General features: G+C 37.9%; 1 protein-coding gene across 2 annotated transcripts; it reads left to right on the forward strand.

Annotated features, from left to right (window-relative positions):
* The first annotated feature begins 11 nt into the window (after positions 1-11).
* ACP1 (acid phosphatase 1) lies at positions 12-19,894 on the forward strand. Of its 2 annotated transcripts, none has more exons than XM_053973156.1 (6): positions 12-98; positions 10,654-10,727; positions 10,830-10,943; positions 15,459-15,520; positions 17,739-17,844; positions 18,759-19,894. In XM_053973156.1, the coding sequence occupies exons 1-6, from the start codon at positions 56-58 to the stop codon at positions 18,834-18,836; spliced, it is 477 nt and encodes a 158-aa protein (XP_053829131.1). In that variant the 5' UTR covers positions 12-55; the 3' UTR covers positions 18,837-19,894. The 2 variants fall into 2 exon arrangements, with proteins under 2 accessions (XP_053829131.1, XP_053829132.1); XM_053973157.1 differs by lacking the exon at positions 10,830-10,943 and adding an exon at positions 10,999-11,112.
* Positions 19,895-22,018: the final 2,124 nt, after the last annotated feature.

A 22,018-nucleotide genomic window follows, 5' to 3' on the forward strand; every position in this document is an offset into this window, starting at 1 on the left:
GTGCCGTAAAGCGAGGCGCGAGCGGTGCGACAGCCGCGAGGTCCTCTGAGCGAAGATGGCGGCGGGGGAGACGAAGTCGGTGCTGTTCGTGTGCCTGGGTGAGCGGGCCGAGGGACGGCCGCTCCCGCGCCGCTCCCGCTCTGCGCCCGCCGCTCCTCGGCCCGGGGCACCGGCGCGGTGGGGCGGGAGCGCGGAGAAGCGAGGGCCGGGAGCGGGGGAAGTGCGGCACCCGCCGCGGTGCCGCGGGTTTGCCGTGTCGGGAGGGCCGAAGTAGTAGCCAGGAAGTGAGATGGAAGGCGGAATACACCTGCGCCCTTTTCGTGATCGGAACAACGAGGAAGGGCTTAGCGTTGAGGGCGGCAGAGCACCGCAACAGGTTGCCCGGGATGGTCGGGGAGTCTCCCTCTCTGGAGACCTTCCCATCCCACCTGGACGCGTTCCTGTGTAACCTGCTCTAGGTGACCCTGCCTCGACAGGGGTATCGCACTAGATAATTGCCAGAAGTCCCGTCCAACCGTAATGGTTCTGTGATTCTGTGAAGTCTGTAGGAAGTAGTGAAGAAGGTGAAATGCAGTGTTGACAAACGCGAAACTCGTGTGTGGGAAAGTGCAACACCTAAACAGGCATAAACCAGCTCTGAGCTAAGGTTGCTGCTTGGGGGCAGCACGGTTGTGGCTTTGAGCAGCGTTCTGATATGGGCTGTGCAGCACTTGGCTTCTGGAACAGCGGGATGGGAACGGGGAGCCTGCCTGCAGGTTTGCTGTTGGGAGCACCTGACGTGGGAAAGAGAGAGAAAACCACAAGAGCCACTGAAGTTAATGTAAGAGCTGCTGGAAAAAGCGGGAAAGAAGGGTAGGATTTTAGGTAAAAAAAAGGAACTTGGTAGAGGCTCATCTATTATGATCTAATAATGAAATTCTTGATCTGGTATGAGAATGAGTGAAAAGAATAAGACATTCTTGAAAGGCTACCAAAATGAAGAAATAGGAAACTTTCTTTTACTTATATTTTCTATGCTTAAGTTGTAAATTTTGTCATGCAAAGTCACAGAAAACAGAAGTTTGACGTGATCAGAAATCACCCGAATGCTTTTCTGGAGTTTGGGACAGTCAATTACTGGTAAACAAAATAATCACAACCAGCAAATAGCTAACTTGACTGTATAGATTACAGAGCCATGCCCCATTTTGTGCATGCTTTCTCTAAACATCTGCTTTCTTCAGGGCATAACAAGCTGGATGGCCCTCTGCTCTGATCTAGGAGGGCTGTTAACGTTATCTGCTTCCTTGCCCATATAATCTTACCTATGTGCTATGAGCCCCTGGCAGTGTGCCAGGTTTGTTGCAAAACCGTTAGTTGATGTTTGGGCTTCTCGCTATCTGCTTTTTTTGTTGTTGTAATAGGAGACATGCAGATTAGTTGAATAGCAAAATATGAATTTAGTTTTCTGAAATATGATGTTTACCTTTGAGTAAAATCAACCACTAATAATAATCCAGAGAAAACATCCTTTAGTAAGGGATTATCAGTTGCTGTGTGTTTAGAAGCTAGTGGTCTATACAGATATATATAAACATCTGATAGATAAAACAGATATCTATAAAACATTAGCTATATATAAAACATATTAATTAATAGGAATCCTCCTTCCCAAACATGATGTTCTAAGGACAGTGGTAATCACCATCCCTATGTGCTGAAGGGTGAGCCAATGGGGAAGAAGACTGGTCTGGCTAAACAGGGAGTTCTGGCTGGAACTGAAGAAAGAAAGGAGAGATTATGACCTTTGGAAGAAGGGACAGACAACTCAAGGGGACTAAAGGGTGTCATGAAGTTACGCAGGGAGAAAAATTAGAAGGTCCAAAACCCAGCTAGAACTTAAAGTGTTTACTGCCATAAAAGACAAAAGAAAATATTTCTGTAAATACATCAGCAGCAAAATGAGGGCTAAGTAGAATCTCTGTCTTTATTGGATGCAGGAGGAAACAATGACAAAGGATGAGGAGGAGAAGGCTGAGGTGTTTAATGCCTTCTTTGCCTCAGTCTTGAACACTCAGACCAGTTTGTCTCTGTGTACCAGCTCCCTGAGCTGGAAAACAGGGATGTGGAGTAGTATCACACATTCACAGAATAGAATCACAGATTCACTAAGGTTGGAAAAGACATCCAAGATCACCAAGTCCAACCTTTGACCAAACATCAATCTGCCAACTAAACCATAGCACTAAGTACCACATCCAGTTGGTTCTTGAGCACTTCAGGGACAAGGAATCCCTCACCCTGCTGGGCAGTTCCTTTCAATTCTAAACCACCCTTTCAGTGAAAAATTTCCTCCTCCTATTCAAACTGAGCCTCTCTTGGTACAGCTTGAGTCTGTTTCTTCTATTACAAGTGGCCTGGGAAGAGGCCACTGTCTGCAGTCTCCTTTCAGGTATTGTAGAGAGCAATAAGGTCTCCCTGAGCCTCCTTTCCTCCAGCTTAAACAACCCTGCCTCCCTCAGCTGCTTCTCACAGGATTTGTGTTCCAGACCCTTCACCAGCCTTGGTGTCCTTCTCTGGACACACTGCAGCGCCTCAATGTCTTGTAGTGAGGGGCCAGAGCTGAAGGTAAGATTTGAGGTGTATCCTCACCAGTACTGAGTACAGGGGGACAATCATTGGTCAATTTCTGGTCTTGCTGGCCACATTATTGCTGATACAGGCCAGGATGTCACTGGCCTGCTTGGCCACATGGGCCCACTGCTGTCATCTGGGTGTCAGCCAGCACCTCCAGGTCCTTTTCTGCCAGGCTGCTTTCCAGCCGTGTTTCCTGCACTGAGGGAGCTGCTGGAAGTGCACACTGAGCCACTTTCAATCATTTGCCATCAATCCTGGTCAGCTGGGAGGTTGTGGTTGACTGGAGCTTGGCAAATGTGACACTCATCTACAAGAAGGTTTGAAAGAATGACCTGGGGAACTGCAGGTCTGCCAGCCTGATATTGGTGCCACGGAAGGTCATAGAGCAGATGATCTTGAGTGCCATCATGTGGCACAGGACAACCAGGGCATCAGGCCCAACCAGGATGGGTTTAGGAAAGGCAGGTCTTGCTTGAACGACCTGATCTTCTGTGACCAGGTGACCTGCCTCGTGGATGAGAAAAAGAGGCATGTTGTCTACCTGGACTTCACTACAACCTTTAACACCATTTCCCACAGCATTCTCCTGGAAAAAAGGGTGTACTGTGTCCTGGGTAAAACACTGGATGCGTGGGCCCAAAGTTGCGATGAATGGATGTACAGCCAGCTGACAGCTGGTCATGAGTAGTGGTTCCCCAGAGCTCAGTGTTGGGATCAGTCCTGTTTAATATCTTATTCAGTAATCTGGACAAGGGGATTGAGGGCTGCTGTAGTCAGGTCACAAGCAACACCAAGTTGGGTGGAAGTGTTGATCTGCTGGAGAATAGAAAGGATCTGCAGAGTGAGCTTTACAAGCTGTGTCAAATCCAACAATAAGAGGTTCAGCAAGACCAAGTGCTGGGTCTTGCCCTTGGATCACACCACCCTCTGCAGGGCTGCAGGCTGACAGCAGAGTGGCTGGAAAGCTGCCCCGTGGAAAAAGAGCTGAAGGTGCTCATTGACCACAGCTGAACATGAGCCAGTGTGTGCCCAGGTGGCCAAGAAGGCCAATGGCATCCTTGCCCGAATCAGCAATAGTGTGGCAGCAGGACCAGGGCAGGGATTGTCCCCCTGCATGTGGCATTGGTGAGGCTGCATCTCAAGTGCTGTGTCCAGTTCTGAGCCCCTCAGTCAAGAAGGACATTGAAATGCTGGAGTGTGTCCAGAGAAGGGCAGCAAGGCTGGTGAAGGGTCTGGAGCACAAGTCTGAAGGGCAGCTATGGGAGCTGGGGTTGTTCAGCCTTGAGAGAAGGAGGTTCAGGAGGGACCTTACCACTCTACAATACCTGAACTAAGTTAACAGAGACAAGATGAGAGGAAATGGCCCTAAGTTGCACCAGGGAAGGTTTAAATTGGGTATTAGGAATAATTTAATCACAAAGGGGTTGTCAAGCACTGGAAGGGGCTGCCCAGAGGAATAGTTGAGGCTCCATGTGTATTTAATAGACACGTAGACATGGTGTTTAAGAACATGAATTAGTGGGGGACTTGGCAGTGCCAGGTGAACAGTCAGATGTGATCTTCAGGGTCTTTTCCAACCTAAACTATTCTATGTTTTGTGAAACAATTCATATGTGTGGGTGTGTAAGCCCACAGTGGTGATTTGCACTATAACAAGGTTCTAATGCAGGAGCTCTTTAGTGTAACATAATAGTTGATATTAATTAATTATTAGGCCTGAGGAAAGGGTGCACAAGTACCAATCAGTATGTTAATAGGATGGATGGTCTTAATCAGATGTTGCAAATAGCCTTTAAATTTCCTCTTCTGTGTTACTGGGTTATAAAAAAAAACCTTAGTTTTTTTTAGTGATATGTGGTGCGAAAAGCTAATTGACATGATAAGCACTTTTTTTTTCAGCGAAATACACTCTTCTCAGTGAAATTTTGTAGGCAACTTGTTTCTTGTTCCTGCTTTAAGATTGCTTTTTTTTTTTTGTTATTCTTCAAGAGTGATACCTTTTTTTACTCCTAAATTTTATTAGGAATAATAGCTGAGATTATTGCTGAAAAGAGTACTAAACAGATTTCTAGAACTGCATTTAACTGCAGCATTGGTTAATGCAGTACATTAATTCTAAAGTTTGCCACGTCTAATGAGAGCGGATTCCAGAAAGGACACTTCTTCATGAAAAGCTACATTTTCTTTCTACATTGTTTTGAAAGAAACCTATTACTGAAATATCTGTTGTGTTCTTTGTTTATAATGAAATAAGCAGATAGTCATTACACAACAAAATACAATCTAGTTAATGTGCATAACTACATTAATGATAAGGGTTCCTCATCACTGAGAAATAATTGAAATATCCAGCAACATATCTGATTACAGATATGAAAAGGCACCAGAAAATATTTTTTTTTCATTTAAGCAGAGAAAGAATTAAAAGTGAAGGTGAATCAAAATGCAATTTGCTCATTTTACACTTACATAGCTCATGTAATTAATAGTTGAGCTCCAGAAATGGGCTTAATATGATGTATTATATAAGTCTGCCTCTTTCTCTCTGATGATTTCTCCACTATAGCACAACAAGCTGACTGGGCATCTTAGACCAGGTACTGGCTTTCTGATCTCCTCCAGAGATGGAGGAGTGGTTGTAAGATGGGTATACTGTTGAGCAAAGTGGGTTTGACTAGATCTTCAGATTATTAATGCTTGTTGTGAATCACTGAGAATGAGTACTGTCTCCAGGGATCTAGACTGCATAAAATAATTTCTGAAATGGCAACTAACGTAGTGGGTATGAGGACATTAGATGACAGTTACAGAGAGATTTGAGTTTCCTGATTCAGTTGTCACAATTAATTGTATGTGTTTAGATATAGCCAAATACTAGGTTTCATGGAACAAAATGCTGTTTATAGCAGAATGGGAAAGCAATAGGTTGGGTAAGACATTGAAGAAGTCATGAAAAACAGTTGCTGTAATGATGATTCTTGGCAAGTTGAATGTCTTTTTTTTTATAAAAAGAATGTAAGGAAAATTACCTTTCTTTTATGCAGTATTGGTAATACAGCTGTAAGAATACAGTGTCTTATTTAATCTCTGTTTCAAAATGATGCAGAATTACTAGAGAGTTGAAAGCATGGTTGTAAAAGTAATCTTGGAATTGAAAAACAAGATCTATGCTTAAAATATGTTAAGGGTCTGATTGTTGTAACTAGGTGCTTATGTGTTGAAAACTTGTGTTTTCCTGGTGAACCTTTAGGTTTATTAGAAAAGCCTGATGTACTAGCAGTTGAATAATTCAGGATAATTATTCTCACTGCAAGGAAAGTTTTTTGAGACACACACACACACATAAATGCAAAGACTGGGGAATCTGAACTAAAATCTGTGCCTTGAATGGTTCCTCACAAAAGTAATTGAATGCTGAGTGTGACAAGATGGAAAGAACTAGGACTTGTGATGAAGTTCTGACAAGAATTTGAGTACAGAACATAATAAAGTGACTGCTCAGTTTTAAACACTCGGGAACCTGATGAATGGTGCAAGTGATGGAAAGTATTGCTCCAGTCACTTGGATGACGTGACCATTCATGGAAACATAAGTAGAATAAAAATCAGGTTTTTGCATGTGAGAGGGTGAAAACTAGTAAAACTTTTGTTACTAACAGCAGACAACAAAAGAAGGGAACAAGAGGAAAGCATTTGTTTGCATTTGGGCAAGCTCTGAAAGAAGTAGGGAGCTGAATAAGGAACAATTAAGATCCAAAACCATTTGAGAGACTAAGTGATTGGATCAACATACTCAGAGATGGGCAATGGAACTGAGCATGAAATGGATTCAGGTTCTCTCTTCTGCCAGTAGAAGCAGAGCTTCAATTTCTCTCTGGAGTGGGTCAAGGATAAGTGCAGAGATAGGAGTAAGAACTCCAAAGATTAGGTGCCTTGTGCTTAGAAAATTAATGTGAAAATATGACTTCTTAAAAGTGACTGACAAATGGTTCCAGTACTGATTCTGTGATTTAAATCTCTTGTCCTTGAATCATTGTATTCGGAGATGTTAGTAGGATTAATTTCAGTAGGTGGACTCCAGCTACTGCTGCCTTCTACATCAAGCCAGCATGATCAGATCAGTTGGATGTACAACAAAGCAAAAGGGAATGCTAGAGTAGGATAGGTAACGAAGATAATATGTAGATAACATTTAAGGAAAAGAATGGTTCAAGTCCAAGGAGGAAGGTAATTGCCCTATGATTCTTTTTGTGAAGTTTCTCCATTCTCCAAATACATCTGTCAATCCATAACTTAGGAAATACTGTACATCTGTGAGGATGCACAGTCTGAAAAGACCAATGTGGGATGTAAAACTGTATCTGAAATGGATAGAAAATTAGTGAGGAAAGTGACTGGAAAACAAGGATTAAGTTTGCATATGTTAGCGGGATAAGATAGAGCTTTACATCAATCTTGAGATGAGTGCTAACAGTTGCAAGGAGTAGCATGGGTAAAAATTGTATAAGATGAAAATAATATTGCAGAGTATGTGCGGAAAAGAGCTTCTTTTAAGTCAGTTCTGTGATTCTGTCCGTAGTTCCCAAGAACAGATTTAAATGCTGCTTGAAGTTCCCTAACAGTGTTAATACTTCTGCTAATATCTGGAGTGTGTCATCAGGGAAGACATGAATTTTTAAGTCACAAACTGGGTTAAGTGTTGGTTTCAAAAATGATACAACTGAAGTTTCTAGTTACTGCTTGAAGTGGTAGTTAATATGTTTAATCAAGGGTGATCATGGTGCTGTTCATTATGGTATTTTATATGGTATCATTAAAGATTATATTTATGGCATTTATTTTAAGAAGTGAGCAAACTGTAGAAGAGTGAAAATTTGGAACATGTTCAATCCGTGTGAAGCAGAAGGCTAAACAAATGGAAAAAGCCATGAGGGATTTATTTAAAAACCACCATTTTGAGCTTGTTAATGAATCACTAGATCCAAGAATATTAATCATTGTTTTATACTGAAGTGTTGAGTGTAGTGATGAAAGTTACTGTTCACGCACAGTTGTGTGGGATCATTCATACAGAGAAAAAATTTTGTTCAGGAAGAAATGGATGGCCTCCACAGCTGGTGTAATGGAAGAATGTAATAGTTTAGAAAAAAGACTTAAAGATCACCTATTTGAAGTAATAAAGAAAGAGAGGGAATGGACAAATTAGGAGTAGGAACTTATAAATCTGATACTCGTGAATGAGTCAAAGGTGATTGTAGAAGTTCTCAGGTTATTTTCAAAAACACTAAGTCCCTATTACAGACTTTTTTTTTTTAATTTAAAAACCAAATGGGAACAAACTTTTCCTGTAGTGTAATCTGTCGTTTTGTTTGAATTTACTTTTCTTGAATACTGACATATTAGAAGAAGTGCAGATCGGACTTAACTGGAGTGATTAGATAAGGTCAGTTAATTTCATGAAGAGATTGAGAGCTTGGTTTGTTTAGTTTAGCACAGCTATGCTTGGCAAGGGTTCTTTATCTGTTGAAGGAAAGATAGAGGCTGGGGTTAACCAAGATCAGATGAGCAGAGACTTTCAGGAATAAATACTAAGTTGAAACTGGAAGGTCTTATGCTACCACAGGAAATTAGTATGTGGAATAACCTTTTAAGATAGATGATGGTTTTTAAAGTGGAGCTTGATGTGTTTGTAAGAAGAATGATGCTGTATAGGCTTGCAATATCAAAGAACTGAGTTCATTGATATGAAGGTTATGTTCTGTCTTGTGCTGTATGTTACCATACTTTGAAGTTTTACTGTTTAATGCTTAACTCACTCAAAAACTGAGATTATTTTTTTACTTTATTTTAAGCATTTACATAATTAATAATACTAATTTATTTTCTCACTTAACCACATAGCCCCAAAATTTTCCTGTTTTATTTTTCTTCCAAGACTGAGTTCATTTCTATGCATTAAATAAACTAATTCAAACAATGGAATTATAGTATGTTTTCTCCTGGAATATCTGCTGACATCAGAACTCACTTAATGTTTTGGCAAGATCAGTTTTTCAGTGCTTAGCCTGTTCCTTTTGCCATTTAGTTTGATTTGATGTTTTCTAAATCTTTTCTAATTTGTGTTGCTTCAGACCTTCACTTCCTTCTTTGTGATTTTTATAGTTGATGTGTGACAGCAAGTTATTGAATGCCCAGGTCATAGCAGCTGCTCTCTAGCAATGAAGTATCTACTTTGGTGTTTTGTTTAAAAATGAGATTAAGTGCCTCATGTGAAAATTTCTTTTTGCTGTTGGGAATTTAGCTTTGTTCATTGGCATTTTTTTCTTTTTATCATTTGCGATGTGGAAAGAATTTAATCAGTAGTAGGAAAGTGATTTATTTAAGGGTACAAAGATGAGTTTTGCCATTTCTGGTATTTTATACTTATCTGCTCAAAAATCAGAGATGAGCAAAGTTACACATTACATTTGACGGGAAAGGAAGATTTGTGTGTATGAGTTACTGCAATCTGCATTACAAATCAAATATTGTGAATATCCATCTAGTTACTGAAAATTGCTTAAGGATGAAAGAGCTAAAGTAATAGTTGAAAAGGCTTTTTCTTTTTGTTGAGACACTTCATTCTTTTCAAATATGATTTTTTGCATGCATTTTTAAGAGATCTGCCATAGATTGTTACAGTTATAGCTACAGTTTCAGAACAAATATGCTGTAGTTCCGTTATTTTTAGTTTTTAATGGAGCTGTAATTCATTGTTGAAATAGGTTCTTTTTGAAAATACGGTCAGATCAAGTGGCTAGGGAAATTGGAGGCCATTGGAAAGGAAGATTGTTTATGTTTTTGCATAAATATCTTAACTGTTTGTTGGCTGGTTGACAGCATTTAAGCTTTGCCATGTGTTAGATTTTGTTCCTAATCCTCTATATTTTGGGCAGAAAAAGTTCAGATTTTTTTCCTGTGATGTTTTTAAAGCTTGTGTACTTGAATTCAATTTTTGGGGGTTAGAATTGGTTTCTGGATGCTGCTCTTGATGTGGGCTCAGTTTGACCTGTAGTGACTTGACTTCAGTTACCAAGAGTGTTTTTACTACAGGCTGTTCAGCCATTTCAGTACATTTTCACAATAGTGGTGTCTGTGTTTTGGACTTGTTCAAGAGACCAGTGGATAGTACAGAATCCTAGAATGATTTGGGTGGGAGGGGACCATCAGCTGGGTCATCTCATCTAATTGCAATGTCTTGCCATAAGCAGAGATGCCTTTCACTAGAACCGGTTGCTCAAAGCCCCATCCAGCCTGGTCTTGAGCATTTCCAGGGATGGAGCACCACAGTTTCTCTGGGCAACCTGTTCCAATGTCTCACTACCCTCACTGTAAAAAAAAAAAAAAAAAAAAAATCTTGTTTATGTCCAATACAAGTCTTCTCCATTTCTGTTTAAAACCATTGTCCCTTGTCCTATCACTACAGCCCCCTTTATATATAGAAAGGTTGCAGTAAGATCTGATCTCCCCACTCCTGTTCTTCTTCAGACTGCACAACTTCAGTTGTCACTCAGAGGTGCTCAGCCCTCAGATCATCTTTGTGGCCCTCCTTTGGACCCATTCCAACAGCTCCATGTCTTTCTTGTGCTGGTTGCCCCAGAACTGGATGCATTAGTTTGGGTGGGGTCTCGTGAGAGCTGAGCAGAGGGTTAGAATCCCCTCCCTCAACCTGCTGGCCATGCTGCTTGTGATACAGCCAAGGATATGATTTGCTTTCTGGGCTGCAGGTGCATTCTGCTGACTCATATCCAGTTTTTCACCCACCAGTGTCCCCAAGTCCTCCACAGGGCTCCTCTCAATCCCTTCATGCCACAGTCTGTACTGATATTGGAGATTGCCCCAACCCAGGCACAGGACTCAGGGTTCTCATATACACAGTTTGCATTCTATCTGAGTAAATAAAAATCTTTAATCTGATCTGGGCTGAAAAATCCACATAATTACTGTTTTTTTGTTTTCAATAGTCTGAAAATTCACTTGAATCTCTTGTTTCCATAGGAAACATCTGTCGCTCTCCAATAGCTGAAGCAGTTTTCAGAAAACTTGTAGCTGATGAGAAGCTTGAACATAAGGTAAGCTATTGATTTCTGTTCCAAGTAATAACTGTCTCATAGCCAGTCAGAATATAAGCAGTGAGGAAAGAAACGTGAAAATATGAATTTGTTTTTTTGTAGTGGAGGATAGACAGTGCAGCGACATCTGCCTATGAAATAGGAAGCCCTCCTGACTATCGAGGACAGAATTGCATGAAGAAGCATGGCATTACCATGAATCATATTGCCAGGCAGGTACTGTACCTTAATTTTCTTAAAATCTCTGTATGTATTTGTTTTGTTGTTACAGTGGAGGACAGACAGTGCCGCTGTGTCAGACTGGAATGTGGGGCGCTTCCCAGATACAAGGGCTTTAAGTTGTCTAAGAAATCATGGCATTGAGACAGCACATAAAGCACGACAGGTAGAAGAGAGTATATTTTCTTCCTTATTCATACCCATGCCCTAACCATTGCAATCACAGAAGTCATTGGACCAATGCGTGGTTAAGCATCAAGTAGTAAATAAATACTCTGTGCAGTTTTTTAAAGGACTCAAGAGTGGCTTAACTCTTCTAGTTGAGCTTAATGAGTTTTTTGTTATTAAGGTTCATTGGAAGTATAACTGGAAAGCATTGAACTAGTTTCTGCATTATAGAAAACTCCTGCCTCTAAATGTTTAGTATTCTGAGCATTTTTAAAATACTTTTTAAAAATGGACTTACTCTAGTAATGTGTGATGGATCCTTCAGCAAGGAATTGTATATTTATTTAGCAAAAAGAAGTAGAATACCTCTTCATCCATCACAAAAAGCTTTTGCGCTTGCATGTAGATATTTTAAAAATATCTGGAGTGCTAAATTAGAATGAAAGCACTCAAACCCAAGATTAGCAGCACAGTTGGTGGTAACTTCAGAGGAAGACATACCCTTGAAGCATTCTTAAGTCAAAGACAGGTTTGCCACTTAGTGAAATCCTCTAAGTTTAACCTAAACTCGTATCTGTTTTCATTAACAAAAGAACATGTATTTCCATACTGAATTCCAGAGAGATTGGAAGTAAATGTGTCTGCATCTATTTAAATCATTCAGACACTCATATAAATGCACATAATTTACTTCAGTTAACTATTCTCTGGATATAAGATATTCCTTTAGGGCTTGACCTTTACTTAGTTTGAGTTTACGCCACTAGTTTTTGTATTGACAAAAAGATCAAGTAGTCTTGTTATTATCTTACATTTCTGTTCCCTTCAGAATTTTTCTAGACCTCACTGAGGTCATATTTACTTTCTTCACTTTTCAAAGACTACATGTTTAGTTTTTTGACTTCCAAAAATAAATTTTCTCAATTAGTCAATTGCCCTCTGCTGACCTCTCCTGATGTTAATCTCTGTTTATATGAAACAGAATTAAGCACAGCACCATTTCAGATTTTTCAATAATTTACTATTAGAATAATAACTACAAAAGTCTGTTGTGATCTTTTCCTGTTACAACATCTGGATTTACTGTTCATCAGTTCTTACAAACATCATTATTTGTCAATATACAAGCTAAATGGTACTGAAGTTATTCAGTCAGTGTTTCAGTCATCACAGTAGTGTGACATATTTGTCTTCCTAGAAGATAAACCTTGGAAACTTGAGAACTGTTCTTCTAGGTGTTCCTAGAGTGGTTCATGAGCAGTTAAATAAAGCAAAGGACCCAAAACATGTTGATCCTCTGTCTTGAAGCAAATCTTTATATCTTCCTTTGGCAGAGAAAAAATGAAAATGAAGACATTTGCTTATACATTCTGGCAAATGAAGAGATTTTTCAGTCAGAAGACCTTAAAATGCTACATATTCAGGGAGAGAAAATAAAAAAATGAGGCAATAAAATGAAAGACTAAGAGGATGAAAATTTGTCTAAATCATTCCAGTACACATAGTTTATTTTATAAAGAAAATCTTCAAATCCCTGAACTACAGATAACAGTTTATTTTGCACTGATGTTAACAACGTAACTCCAATTTTTTTTTTCCCTAAACTTCTGTCAGATGGTCTCTGCTGATTCTCTGAACTGCAGACCTGATATGGTCTTGTGGTACTTCTGAAAAAAGAGGTACTTGACAGTGGAGAACAGGACTGTTCAGAGTGGTCAGGTTGGTACAAGTGGAAGTGTATTTGCTTCACTTTTAGAGACAAACTTAAGGATAGAATTTTGTGTGACACTTGTTTCAGAACAGATTAAGGAAGATTTTATAACAGAGGCTGCAGAAATAGAGAGTAGGGATTTATCTTCTGTTGCCTTCGAAGTACTGTACAATTATCCTCTTCAGTCCTGTGGAAAACTGTTACCCACCCAGTGAAAGGCACCTTCTCTCATGTAATTTTTTGCATAATTATGATAATCATGGATTTTAGCTTTTTTTTTTTTTTAATTCAGTACTACAAGAATGGTTTATGTAAAAGAGAATATTAAATTGGTCATGTCCTACCATCATGTACAGTGATATTCTAAGTTAAAAGTGAAGTACAAAAACAAATGTATATATTTATATATAAAATAAAGTTATCATTTTAGTTAATCGCAGGTTGCTGTATGAAATTCTTTAAGCTCTTATTCTTCATGCACAAACCAGAAAGGTTTTAATCATTTTCACTTTTATTCATGCTGAGGCAAAAGTTGATTTTGGTATGACTCATACCATGCATTTGCCTTAAATATGAAATTGAGATTAGAAGAAGGTTGTATTAAATATGTTTCACAACTGGGTAAATTTGAGGATTACTACCTCTCTGTGGGTTTCAGACAGAGAAAAAAGATTTCCCTTCTGTAAATAAAAGGAAATGTTTCACTAATAATTTAATAATTGTTACACACATTTTTTAAATGTAAAGTTATTGTTATCTGTGTAGTTTCATCCAAAGTTGCCTACTTGAACTCTCCACTACACTTCTCAAAATGTATCTAAATTTTTATGTCCTCAATTTCATCCCCCAAATTACTAGGTCTAGTAGTTTTGAGGAGTACCTTCAGTTCAATGGAGTTTTCTCAATTAAAGCTTTTTTTTTTTTTTAAATCTGACTCTGTGTTATGGCTTAAAAGCACAAGCCAAATGGTGGCCTTGATTTTAGGGCTGCATTTGCAACTGTATTAGTGCTGGTCATAGGGTAATAACTGTCACATTGTCAGGTGTTCTTAGTTTATTCTCCCATTTGTCTGTACAAAGAAATCAGTGCCCTCTTATTTTCACAGGGGCAAGTGTTCAGCTGTGTAGAACAATCAGAAGCAGCTTGTAGAAGTCCTGATTAGATTTGCCAGGAAAATAGAGCTATTTCCACTGCAAAAATATTTTCTTAGGTCAGAGGCACTGCATGAATACAGCAAATGTTTTTACAGTGAAAATAAACAAGTCTGCATTAGTTTTCATCATTAACCCTTTCTTTTCATGTGCATGCCTGACCTTTCCTCTTCAATTCTCTTTGTGTGTAATATTTCATTTATGGCTTTATTCTGATACTAATTTCTGTCTTTTCTTGCTCCCTGTTACAGAAGCTTAATCAGTATCTATTTGCCGTTTTCACAAAAAAAATGTGGCTGTTTTGCCATCTAAACCTTTTTTTTTAATACATAAATATTTTCTACAAGTTAAAACACTGACTTACAGGATAATGTATTTTGCCTTTTGGCTGTGTACTTGCTTACTCACTTCTCTCGACCATCCTTTGTAGGGATGCCTGCCAGAAAACCTGTTCTGAACAACCTTCCCAAGTTTCTTGGTTATGATGCTTCACACAGCCCTATGCATGAAAGAAATCTTCAAGTAAACTCTAATATTAAAAATTTTATTCCATTTCTTCATCTTCTTTATGGACACCTGGTTCAGATATCCTATACCAGTGTTGGGGGCATGGTCTGGGAAGATTTTACCCAACTAAAGCTTAAATGTAAACTGAAATAAAATGACAACTGGCAAACATCTGCAGCCATCCTTAAAACAAGAAGATGACATTAGTATTTAAGTTAGTGGTTTATCTGCTGTGTTTGCCTGCATGACTTGAACTCAGATCTCTGAACAAAATTGATACCCATGTTCAGGAGTCAATAAATTACAAGAAAGAAAAAGAACAGATGGTATGATGGCAGGAAGATGTACAATAGATCCCAGATTTTTTCACATCATACTACAAATTTTGTGAATTTACATGGTTTAAATTGGATGCATTTGTTTTTAAGAGATTGTAACTCATACCATCATGCTTCAGCTTTAAGTTTCACTTGGTATATATTCTTGTGCTGTAGTAGATTTCTAGATTGGAAGTATTGCAATTGATTCCAGGTTACTTATATTTTTGTTGTCCTATCAAGAAAGTAATTTTTCTATTTTATTTTTAACCATTTTATTGCATGGTTCCCATAATTGGAAATTGCTTTAGTTTTAGTAGTTGAAAAGTACTAGAAATGTTGTTTTTAATAATGTTCTAAGTTGATGCATGAAATGTAAAAGGAAAAAATAGAAAAGGTTTGTTAAATAGCTGATTTGGGTTTGTTGTTTTTTTTTTTTTTTTTTTTTTGTGGAATATTTGCAGAAATGGATAAATAATCATGGGAATATATTTAAAATCTTGTAAGTTATTATAAAATTGAATGAAGTTGCAGTTCTATTCTTTCCACCTGTGTCTTTTTTTAATAAATCAGAGCTGCAGAATTTGAAAACACTTTTTCCCCCCCTTTCATTAATCAAATGCAGTTTGTAGGCTAAAGCACCTATTTTTACTTCTAGATTACTAAAGAGGATTTCCAGACCTTTGATCATATACTTTGTATGGATGAGAGCAATCTAAGGTAATGTATGAAGAAATGGAACAATTCATATGGATTACTTGTAGTTATGTCTCATAAGTCACTTTGAAGACAGGTGTCACATTTTACTGCTTAGCTTATGTTGAGGTTTCTTTGTTTGGATTTTTTTTTTACATGTATGTGAATGATGTGCTAATGGATAGATTCTTCACTTCTAATAAGTTTATTGAGCCAGAACTCAATGGTTTATTTGTGTGATACATGCCACTCAAGGATGAAGGACATAGAAATTTACTTACTTTGTGCTCTATACAGCTGATGCCTGTATAATTAAGAATGAGGATGTACTTACTGTCTTGATTGAAGTGATCCGTTTTTTTCTAATTGCATGGCAGCTAAAAGACAAACTGGGAACTTGGAAGGGATTAATTGATTTTTTTTTTTTTACTTTTTTATATAGAAAAAGAGAGGGAACTCTGAAATTAGCAAGGTTATTAGCTTGGGGAAGTCTTATTGTTAGCTGTGCTGTAGCTAAGCGTACTTAAGAAAGATCTGGTTAAGTAGCTGCCTAGTGTAAAATTTTGGGTATCACTAGCAAAATTTCTGTTCAATTACATGCATATTGAGGATTAAGGAGCTGAATTTAATAAACTACAAGTGTCAAAGGGCTTGTAAGCACTTGACAAAGTGCTTGTCAAGTTAGTTTAAAAAGGCACAAACCACCACAACCAACAACAAAACCTAAATGAAGACCTTACTAGTAGCACATAAAGTCTTCTAGAAGCAGCACCACTTAACTGAAATAAGTATGATATTGTTGAATTTTCTAGAATGTCTTGAATAAGCTCTCTTCCACAGCCTTCATGAACAAAGGGTATGTTGGCTTGATTGCAGTGTCTCAGGCAATGACATGACAAGGCTTCCTTCTATTTTCACTTGAGTTCTTAAACAGAAATTTGAATTAACAATTTATTTGATATGAGCTCTAGAGAAGAAGAAATGTCAGAACTATAACAGGGATATTGCTGCTGCTGTGCTAAAGCTTTCCCTTCAGCTTGCACTGTATTGCCTAGGAATGCTTACTTGTAGCTCGAGGAGGGCAAGCTGATTCCAGGTGTTGATGGAATGACTGTCATATCAGAAAGGGAAGATTTGGGACATGTCTTTTCTTTAGTACCAGAGCCATCTGACCCTCTCCTGTTCATTAAGTGGTATGTCAAAAACCTTTAAGAAGATGGTCTGACATTTTTTTAATAACAGAAAGCTAGAGAATTTATTGAAAAATCTGTAAATTCAAGCAACAGCTTGATAGAAGATCTCTGATTTTCCTTCAAGCAAAACCAGTACTGTGGTCTCACTGCTATTTCTAAACTATGTGAAATTAATTTCTTAATCAGAATTAATAATTTTAATTTAATGTCTTAAAACTGATATGGTTATGACTAAGTATTCACAAGGGATTTCTTCGCCTTTTGTAATGGTGAGTAAGTAAAATGATGATTTGGTATGGAGATGTGTAATATTAAAATAATTTAGTATGTTTTGGGAGTTCATTGTGAAGATGATAGTACTGAGCTGTCTTTAATCTGAAGATGATGAGAGGTCCATTTTAAGTATGGATAACAGATGACCGTTTTTGGGATAACAGATGGCCATTTTTAAGCAATTAAGGAAAATGCCATCTCAAAACTAGAATGTTCTATCAATGAGAGGCAATGTAGAAGGAAGAGGATGTGACAGCTGGTGAAATGCTACCGTATATCAAAAGGAAAACAGGTGTAGCTCACTGATTTACCATTTTCTGTTAACTGAATGTGGTAGGATTTCACATGAGCTAGAGCATACCAGCCTAAAACAGTGGTTTTGAGCAGATAGGAGAATCTTACTCATACTTCTGGAAAAATACCTGGATAATTTAAATTGGTTTTTGTTCAATACAAGCTAAGGGTAAGTGTTGAAAGCGCTAATGATTGGAGGACGAACTTGATGAACTTCCTGTTAAAAAGTTTTTTTAAGCTGTGGGTAAAGTGCCTGACTGCTTCTTTATGCTTTGAATTCAGTTTATGTCTTCCATACTCAGTTAAAAAAGACCCCACGTAACAAGAAAAACAAAAATAAGGAGCAGCATAAAGTCCACAGGATTCATGGAGTTCAGACACGTTATTTTCCTGCATTGTCTAGAAATGGTTGTGAACATCTCATACAGATGCCAAAATTCTGAAGGAAAATTCAGGGGAAAATTTTATTTTCTCTTCTACAGAGATTTGAACAGGAAAAGCAACCAAGTTAAGGACTGCAAGGCCAAAATTGAGCTACTTGGAACTTATGATCCACAGAAACAGCTTATCATTGAAGATCCATACTATGTATGTATAAGAAATTCTTTGGGTGGCTTGATTAAAAATTGTGTGTGTGTAGTATAATCTTCCCAGATCATAATGGGGATATGAGACATCAGTTGGCATATGATACATAATATGATGTTACACAAAGTGTAAACTGTTTTTTAATGACTTAAGAAAACTATATATTACTGGGATAGGAAAGGAAAATGTTACTATGCTTATAACATGTATTTAAATTAAAATAATGCAGTGCACCTACATTTTCAATATTGGGTGAAACCCTGTTTGATCAGCCTCGTTACAAAAAGGATGTGATCAGGAAAGTTAGAGACATAGCCATTGACACAGGTGGTCAAAAAAGTTGGATAATGCCAGCCAAGAGCAAACAATTAGACTAATATTCTTCAGTTTAGGAAACAGAAGTGGATGAAGATGAGGTAGGTTTCTCTAAAATCTTGATATCATGGGGAAAGCTGACTAAGAAATTGCTATTCATTACCCAGGAAGTAGAGAATATGGTATAGTGGTAAGCAAATGGTATTAGTGGGAAGCAGGCTCAAAACAAAAAGGAGTTTGTTTTGGGCTTTTTGTTTCCACACAGTGCTTCATTAAACTGTGAAATTCAACATGACAGTTTAGTGTGAACCTAAAAAAGGAAAAAACTTAAAAGGCTCAAAAGTGAGTAGAAGAAATACATGAAGGAAAGTCATGCATGACTGTTGAATACAAAGTCACAGAGTTTGTCTTTGGAAATTCCTGAGCTCAAATTAGAGAGAAATATGCCAAAGCTATCACCAAGTATTTACACTGTTTTTATTTTTTCCTAACGTCTGTTGTTTGCTATTACTGACAGCAGACAAACCAGTCTGCAATTTGTATTTGCTCTTTAGCCAGTATTGTTATTCTTACAGTCTTTTTCCTCTCTTCTTTTCTAGGGGAACGAAAAGGACTTTGAAACTGTTTACGAGCAGTGTCTTAGATGCTGTAAAGCATTTTTGGAGAAGTCTCATTAATGCTTCATGATATAATTTCAAAAAAAAAAAATTAGCTTCTTCTGAAATATGTAAAGTTTACCTGATTGATGTATTTAAATTGTAAAATTATGCCTCTACATTCAATACTTACTCAGTTTAATTTTGTATTTTAGCTGTTCTGTCACCTAATGAGAAAATATAGAAAGGTTTTAATTGGATTACATGATCAACCATTTTGTCACACATCAATGCAGTTATAAAGTATATATATAATTCAGTATAAATTTTTCTGTAAACTCTTCCAGTGCTTTCTCACAAGCACTGGAAAAGTAACACCTTGCTTCTTTATATATAATGCTGACTGAACTGAGCTCTTGTCCTCAATGAGTTGATTTTAGTCAACTTTCAATGCTAGTCTGTGAGATAATAATTGATCTGTAACTTAGGTTATGTCATCCCAGTATCATTAGGCAGCCTTTGGATGGAAGCTGTTTCACGTGGAGCCTGCTAGACTAAAAGATCTGCTGCCTGATAGAACTGGCTAAGTCTTCCTTTAGTCTTCTGGTCAGTTCCTAGCACAGTGACACACAAGCACATGTAACACAGCATTTACTTTGAGGAGAAAACATACCAACTTTAAAGCTGAAATGTGAAATCACATTTTGTATCTCACAGTAGTAAAATACTCAAGTCCATGCAATACAATGGATGAGAAATTTGCTGTAATCCCAGTTCCTACATGAGGGTCAGACAGTATTTCCAGATTTACTCAGGAGGACGTACAGCCTATCACAAGTGTTCTTCGAGAGTATAGTGCAGTGTAAAGACAGTCCATCTGTAATACAATACTAAGTTTGCAGAAGGCCAGTAAGTAGACAGTTCTTCTCTTGGACAAAATTTGAATGCTTTGTAAAAGTCTATGCCTGCTTTTCTGAACATCACCCTTCCTGTCTGCCTTAGACATGTAAATGTACTGAGATCAGTAATATAAGTGATACTGTGATGATTTTCTGTTTTGAATATTCTCAGCATTGGTATGAACTAGCATTAGCACGTTATCTGTAAAACTGGCTCTATAAAATTTGTTTTCTTATTTAGCCTTGTTTTTGTCTTTTGCTGTCTTCCAAACTTGTAGTCTGTACTTGTCACCTGCTCAACCTTCTGGGAGAGAGATGGATTTCAACAGAAGATCATGTTATTCTTGGGGAGGTTGGAATCCTGGTGTCACTCTGTGTTTGTTGCAGACTTCACAATGGGGATTAAGTTTCTTGGGACTTCTGCTGTAGAATAGATGTGTTTTGTGTTAATGAGGTTTCTGTTTTGTGCTAAAATTTCAATCAGACATCAAACTTCAGAACTTGCTTAGAAAAGGCAGATGGTAGAAGGTATACTTAAATACAGAAATCAGAATCTTTGCGCATTATTGCATTACCATCAGAAGTTTTGACTTCTAAACACAAGCGAGGAATTGCAAGCTAATAACTGTTTCACTTTTCAGGGACAAAGAGTTATACACTATTTCAGATCCAATTAAGTACTGCCTCTGGAAGAATTGTTTTCGATTTCTTTATTAATGTTTTGAGAAAGTAAATGGGGGGAAATGATGGGCAGTTAGGGACAAAACATCCTAAATGTGGTTTGATGCACCTTTAAGGTCAAAGGTGGAAGTATTTAGGCATAATCTAGTGTTATTCCCCACCAGAATGACCATTTCAGATATCCCAGTGAAAGTAAAATAACTCATAAGATTGACAACATGATGGTTTGTGCTTTCCCATTCATGGCTATGTAGGAATTCAGCCTATAGTTTCCTGCATATTGAGGCTGAGATTGAAAGGTCTTAAATCTGTATCTTTAAGCTGCTGGGGTAACAAAGGAAATAAGAGGATATGGTTGTTTACCTTCACTAGGCTTAGGAATCTTCCTGTAAAGTGGTACTAAGTCGAAACTCATGTTAAATTCAGTTCACATTTTAAAAGTTTCAACTTTTCAGCAAGCAATCTAGTGACTTAATAATTCACCACCTCTACTAGGACGAATAAGCTGGTTGATTTATTTTTATAATCAGTAGGTTTTTTTAATGGAAGAGGGGAATGAGCCACTATGGTGTTTTATACAAATTTGTAGAAGCCCAGCATACAGAACAGGGATTGCATTCAGGAAGGACCAGTTGCACAGAACCATTTTTTGGGTTCAAAGAGAAACAGTGAAAATAGGATTAAGACACAAATCATGTATTATACAGATGACTAAGCGCTCACACATCCAAAATGTCACTCGTGAAAAATGTAGTTTTGAATGAAAAAATACAGAACTGACTCCTGTTTCTCCCTCCCTGCCCCCACAGCTTGTTATAAGTGGTAAAGTTAAGAGTAAAAAAAAAGTTAGCTACAGTCCAGTATAGGTGTATTTTCTGCCAGAGCATGATGACTTCTGCTAAATCTAGAGAAAACTTCTAGGGGATTAATTTATTTATATTAATTGATTAAATAATTAATAAGTTGCTATTTCTTTTACAAGGAGATTTTCTACAAGGTTTTTGTTTAGCCAGATTTTGGGTATCCTACTAGAAAAAGAAAGCTTCACAATATTTTAAACTCACATGTTAAGTATTAGCCTGTGGTCTGGTCAGTGGAACCACAGTGAAGCACAGAGTTCCACCCGCGTTTACTGCAGATGAGCACTTTAGTGAATCTCATAGAAGTTGATTCCTTTAACAACCATGTTTTCTGCAGGCATGTATTGCATCCACTGAGACATGGAACTCAGCATTTAGTCATCACTGAAAGCAAATAAAAATATGTACTTCTCCCCTGCTAAATACAGCCATGTTCCAGGATGGGATTTTGTACTTCTGCCGATTTTTCTTCTGAAGAGTTGGATGCTGAAGGCTCTGAAGTGTCAGTTTCCAGAATCTCAGATCCTGTTGGTCTCAGGTTGGGGAGGGTCATGTTTGGTTTTGGTTTTACAATTTGTTTCAAACTGAGGACAGAATGGAAACTATAAATGCCACTATTAAGATAAAAGTGGTTCATTGTAGTAGGTTAGCCCTGGCTAGATGCCAGGCATGCACCAGAGCCTCTCTCCTGCTCCCCTCTGCAGCTGGACGGTACAGAAAATAAAATGAAGAGTTCATGGGTTGAGATAAGAACTGGGAGAGGTCACTCACCATATAGTGTCCTGGGCAAAACAGAATCAAGCTGGGGATTTTTATTGAAATT

This window comes from Vidua macroura, chromosome 3 (assembly GCF_024509145.1).
Source record: "Vidua macroura isolate BioBank_ID:100142 chromosome 3, ASM2450914v1, whole genome shotgun sequence".
Lineage (NCBI taxonomy): Eukaryota > Metazoa > Chordata > Aves > Passeriformes > Viduidae > Vidua > Vidua macroura.

What these genes read in the sequence shown, in the direction of transcription:
- ACP1 (XM_053973156.1), top strand. Translation starts at nt 56, where the DNA reads ATGGCGGCGGGGGAGACGAAGTCGGTGCTGTTCGTGTGCCTGG. An exon ending in ATGAGAAGCTTGAACATAAG is followed by an intron (nt 10,728 to 10,829) that starts GTAAGCTATTGA and finishes GTTTTTTTGTAG; the next exon opens with TGGAGGATAGACAGTGCAGC. An exon ending in ATGGATGAGAGCAATCTAAG is followed by an intron (nt 15,521 to 17,738) that starts GTAATGTATGAA and finishes TCTCTTCTACAG; the next exon opens with AGATTTGAACAGGAAAAGCA.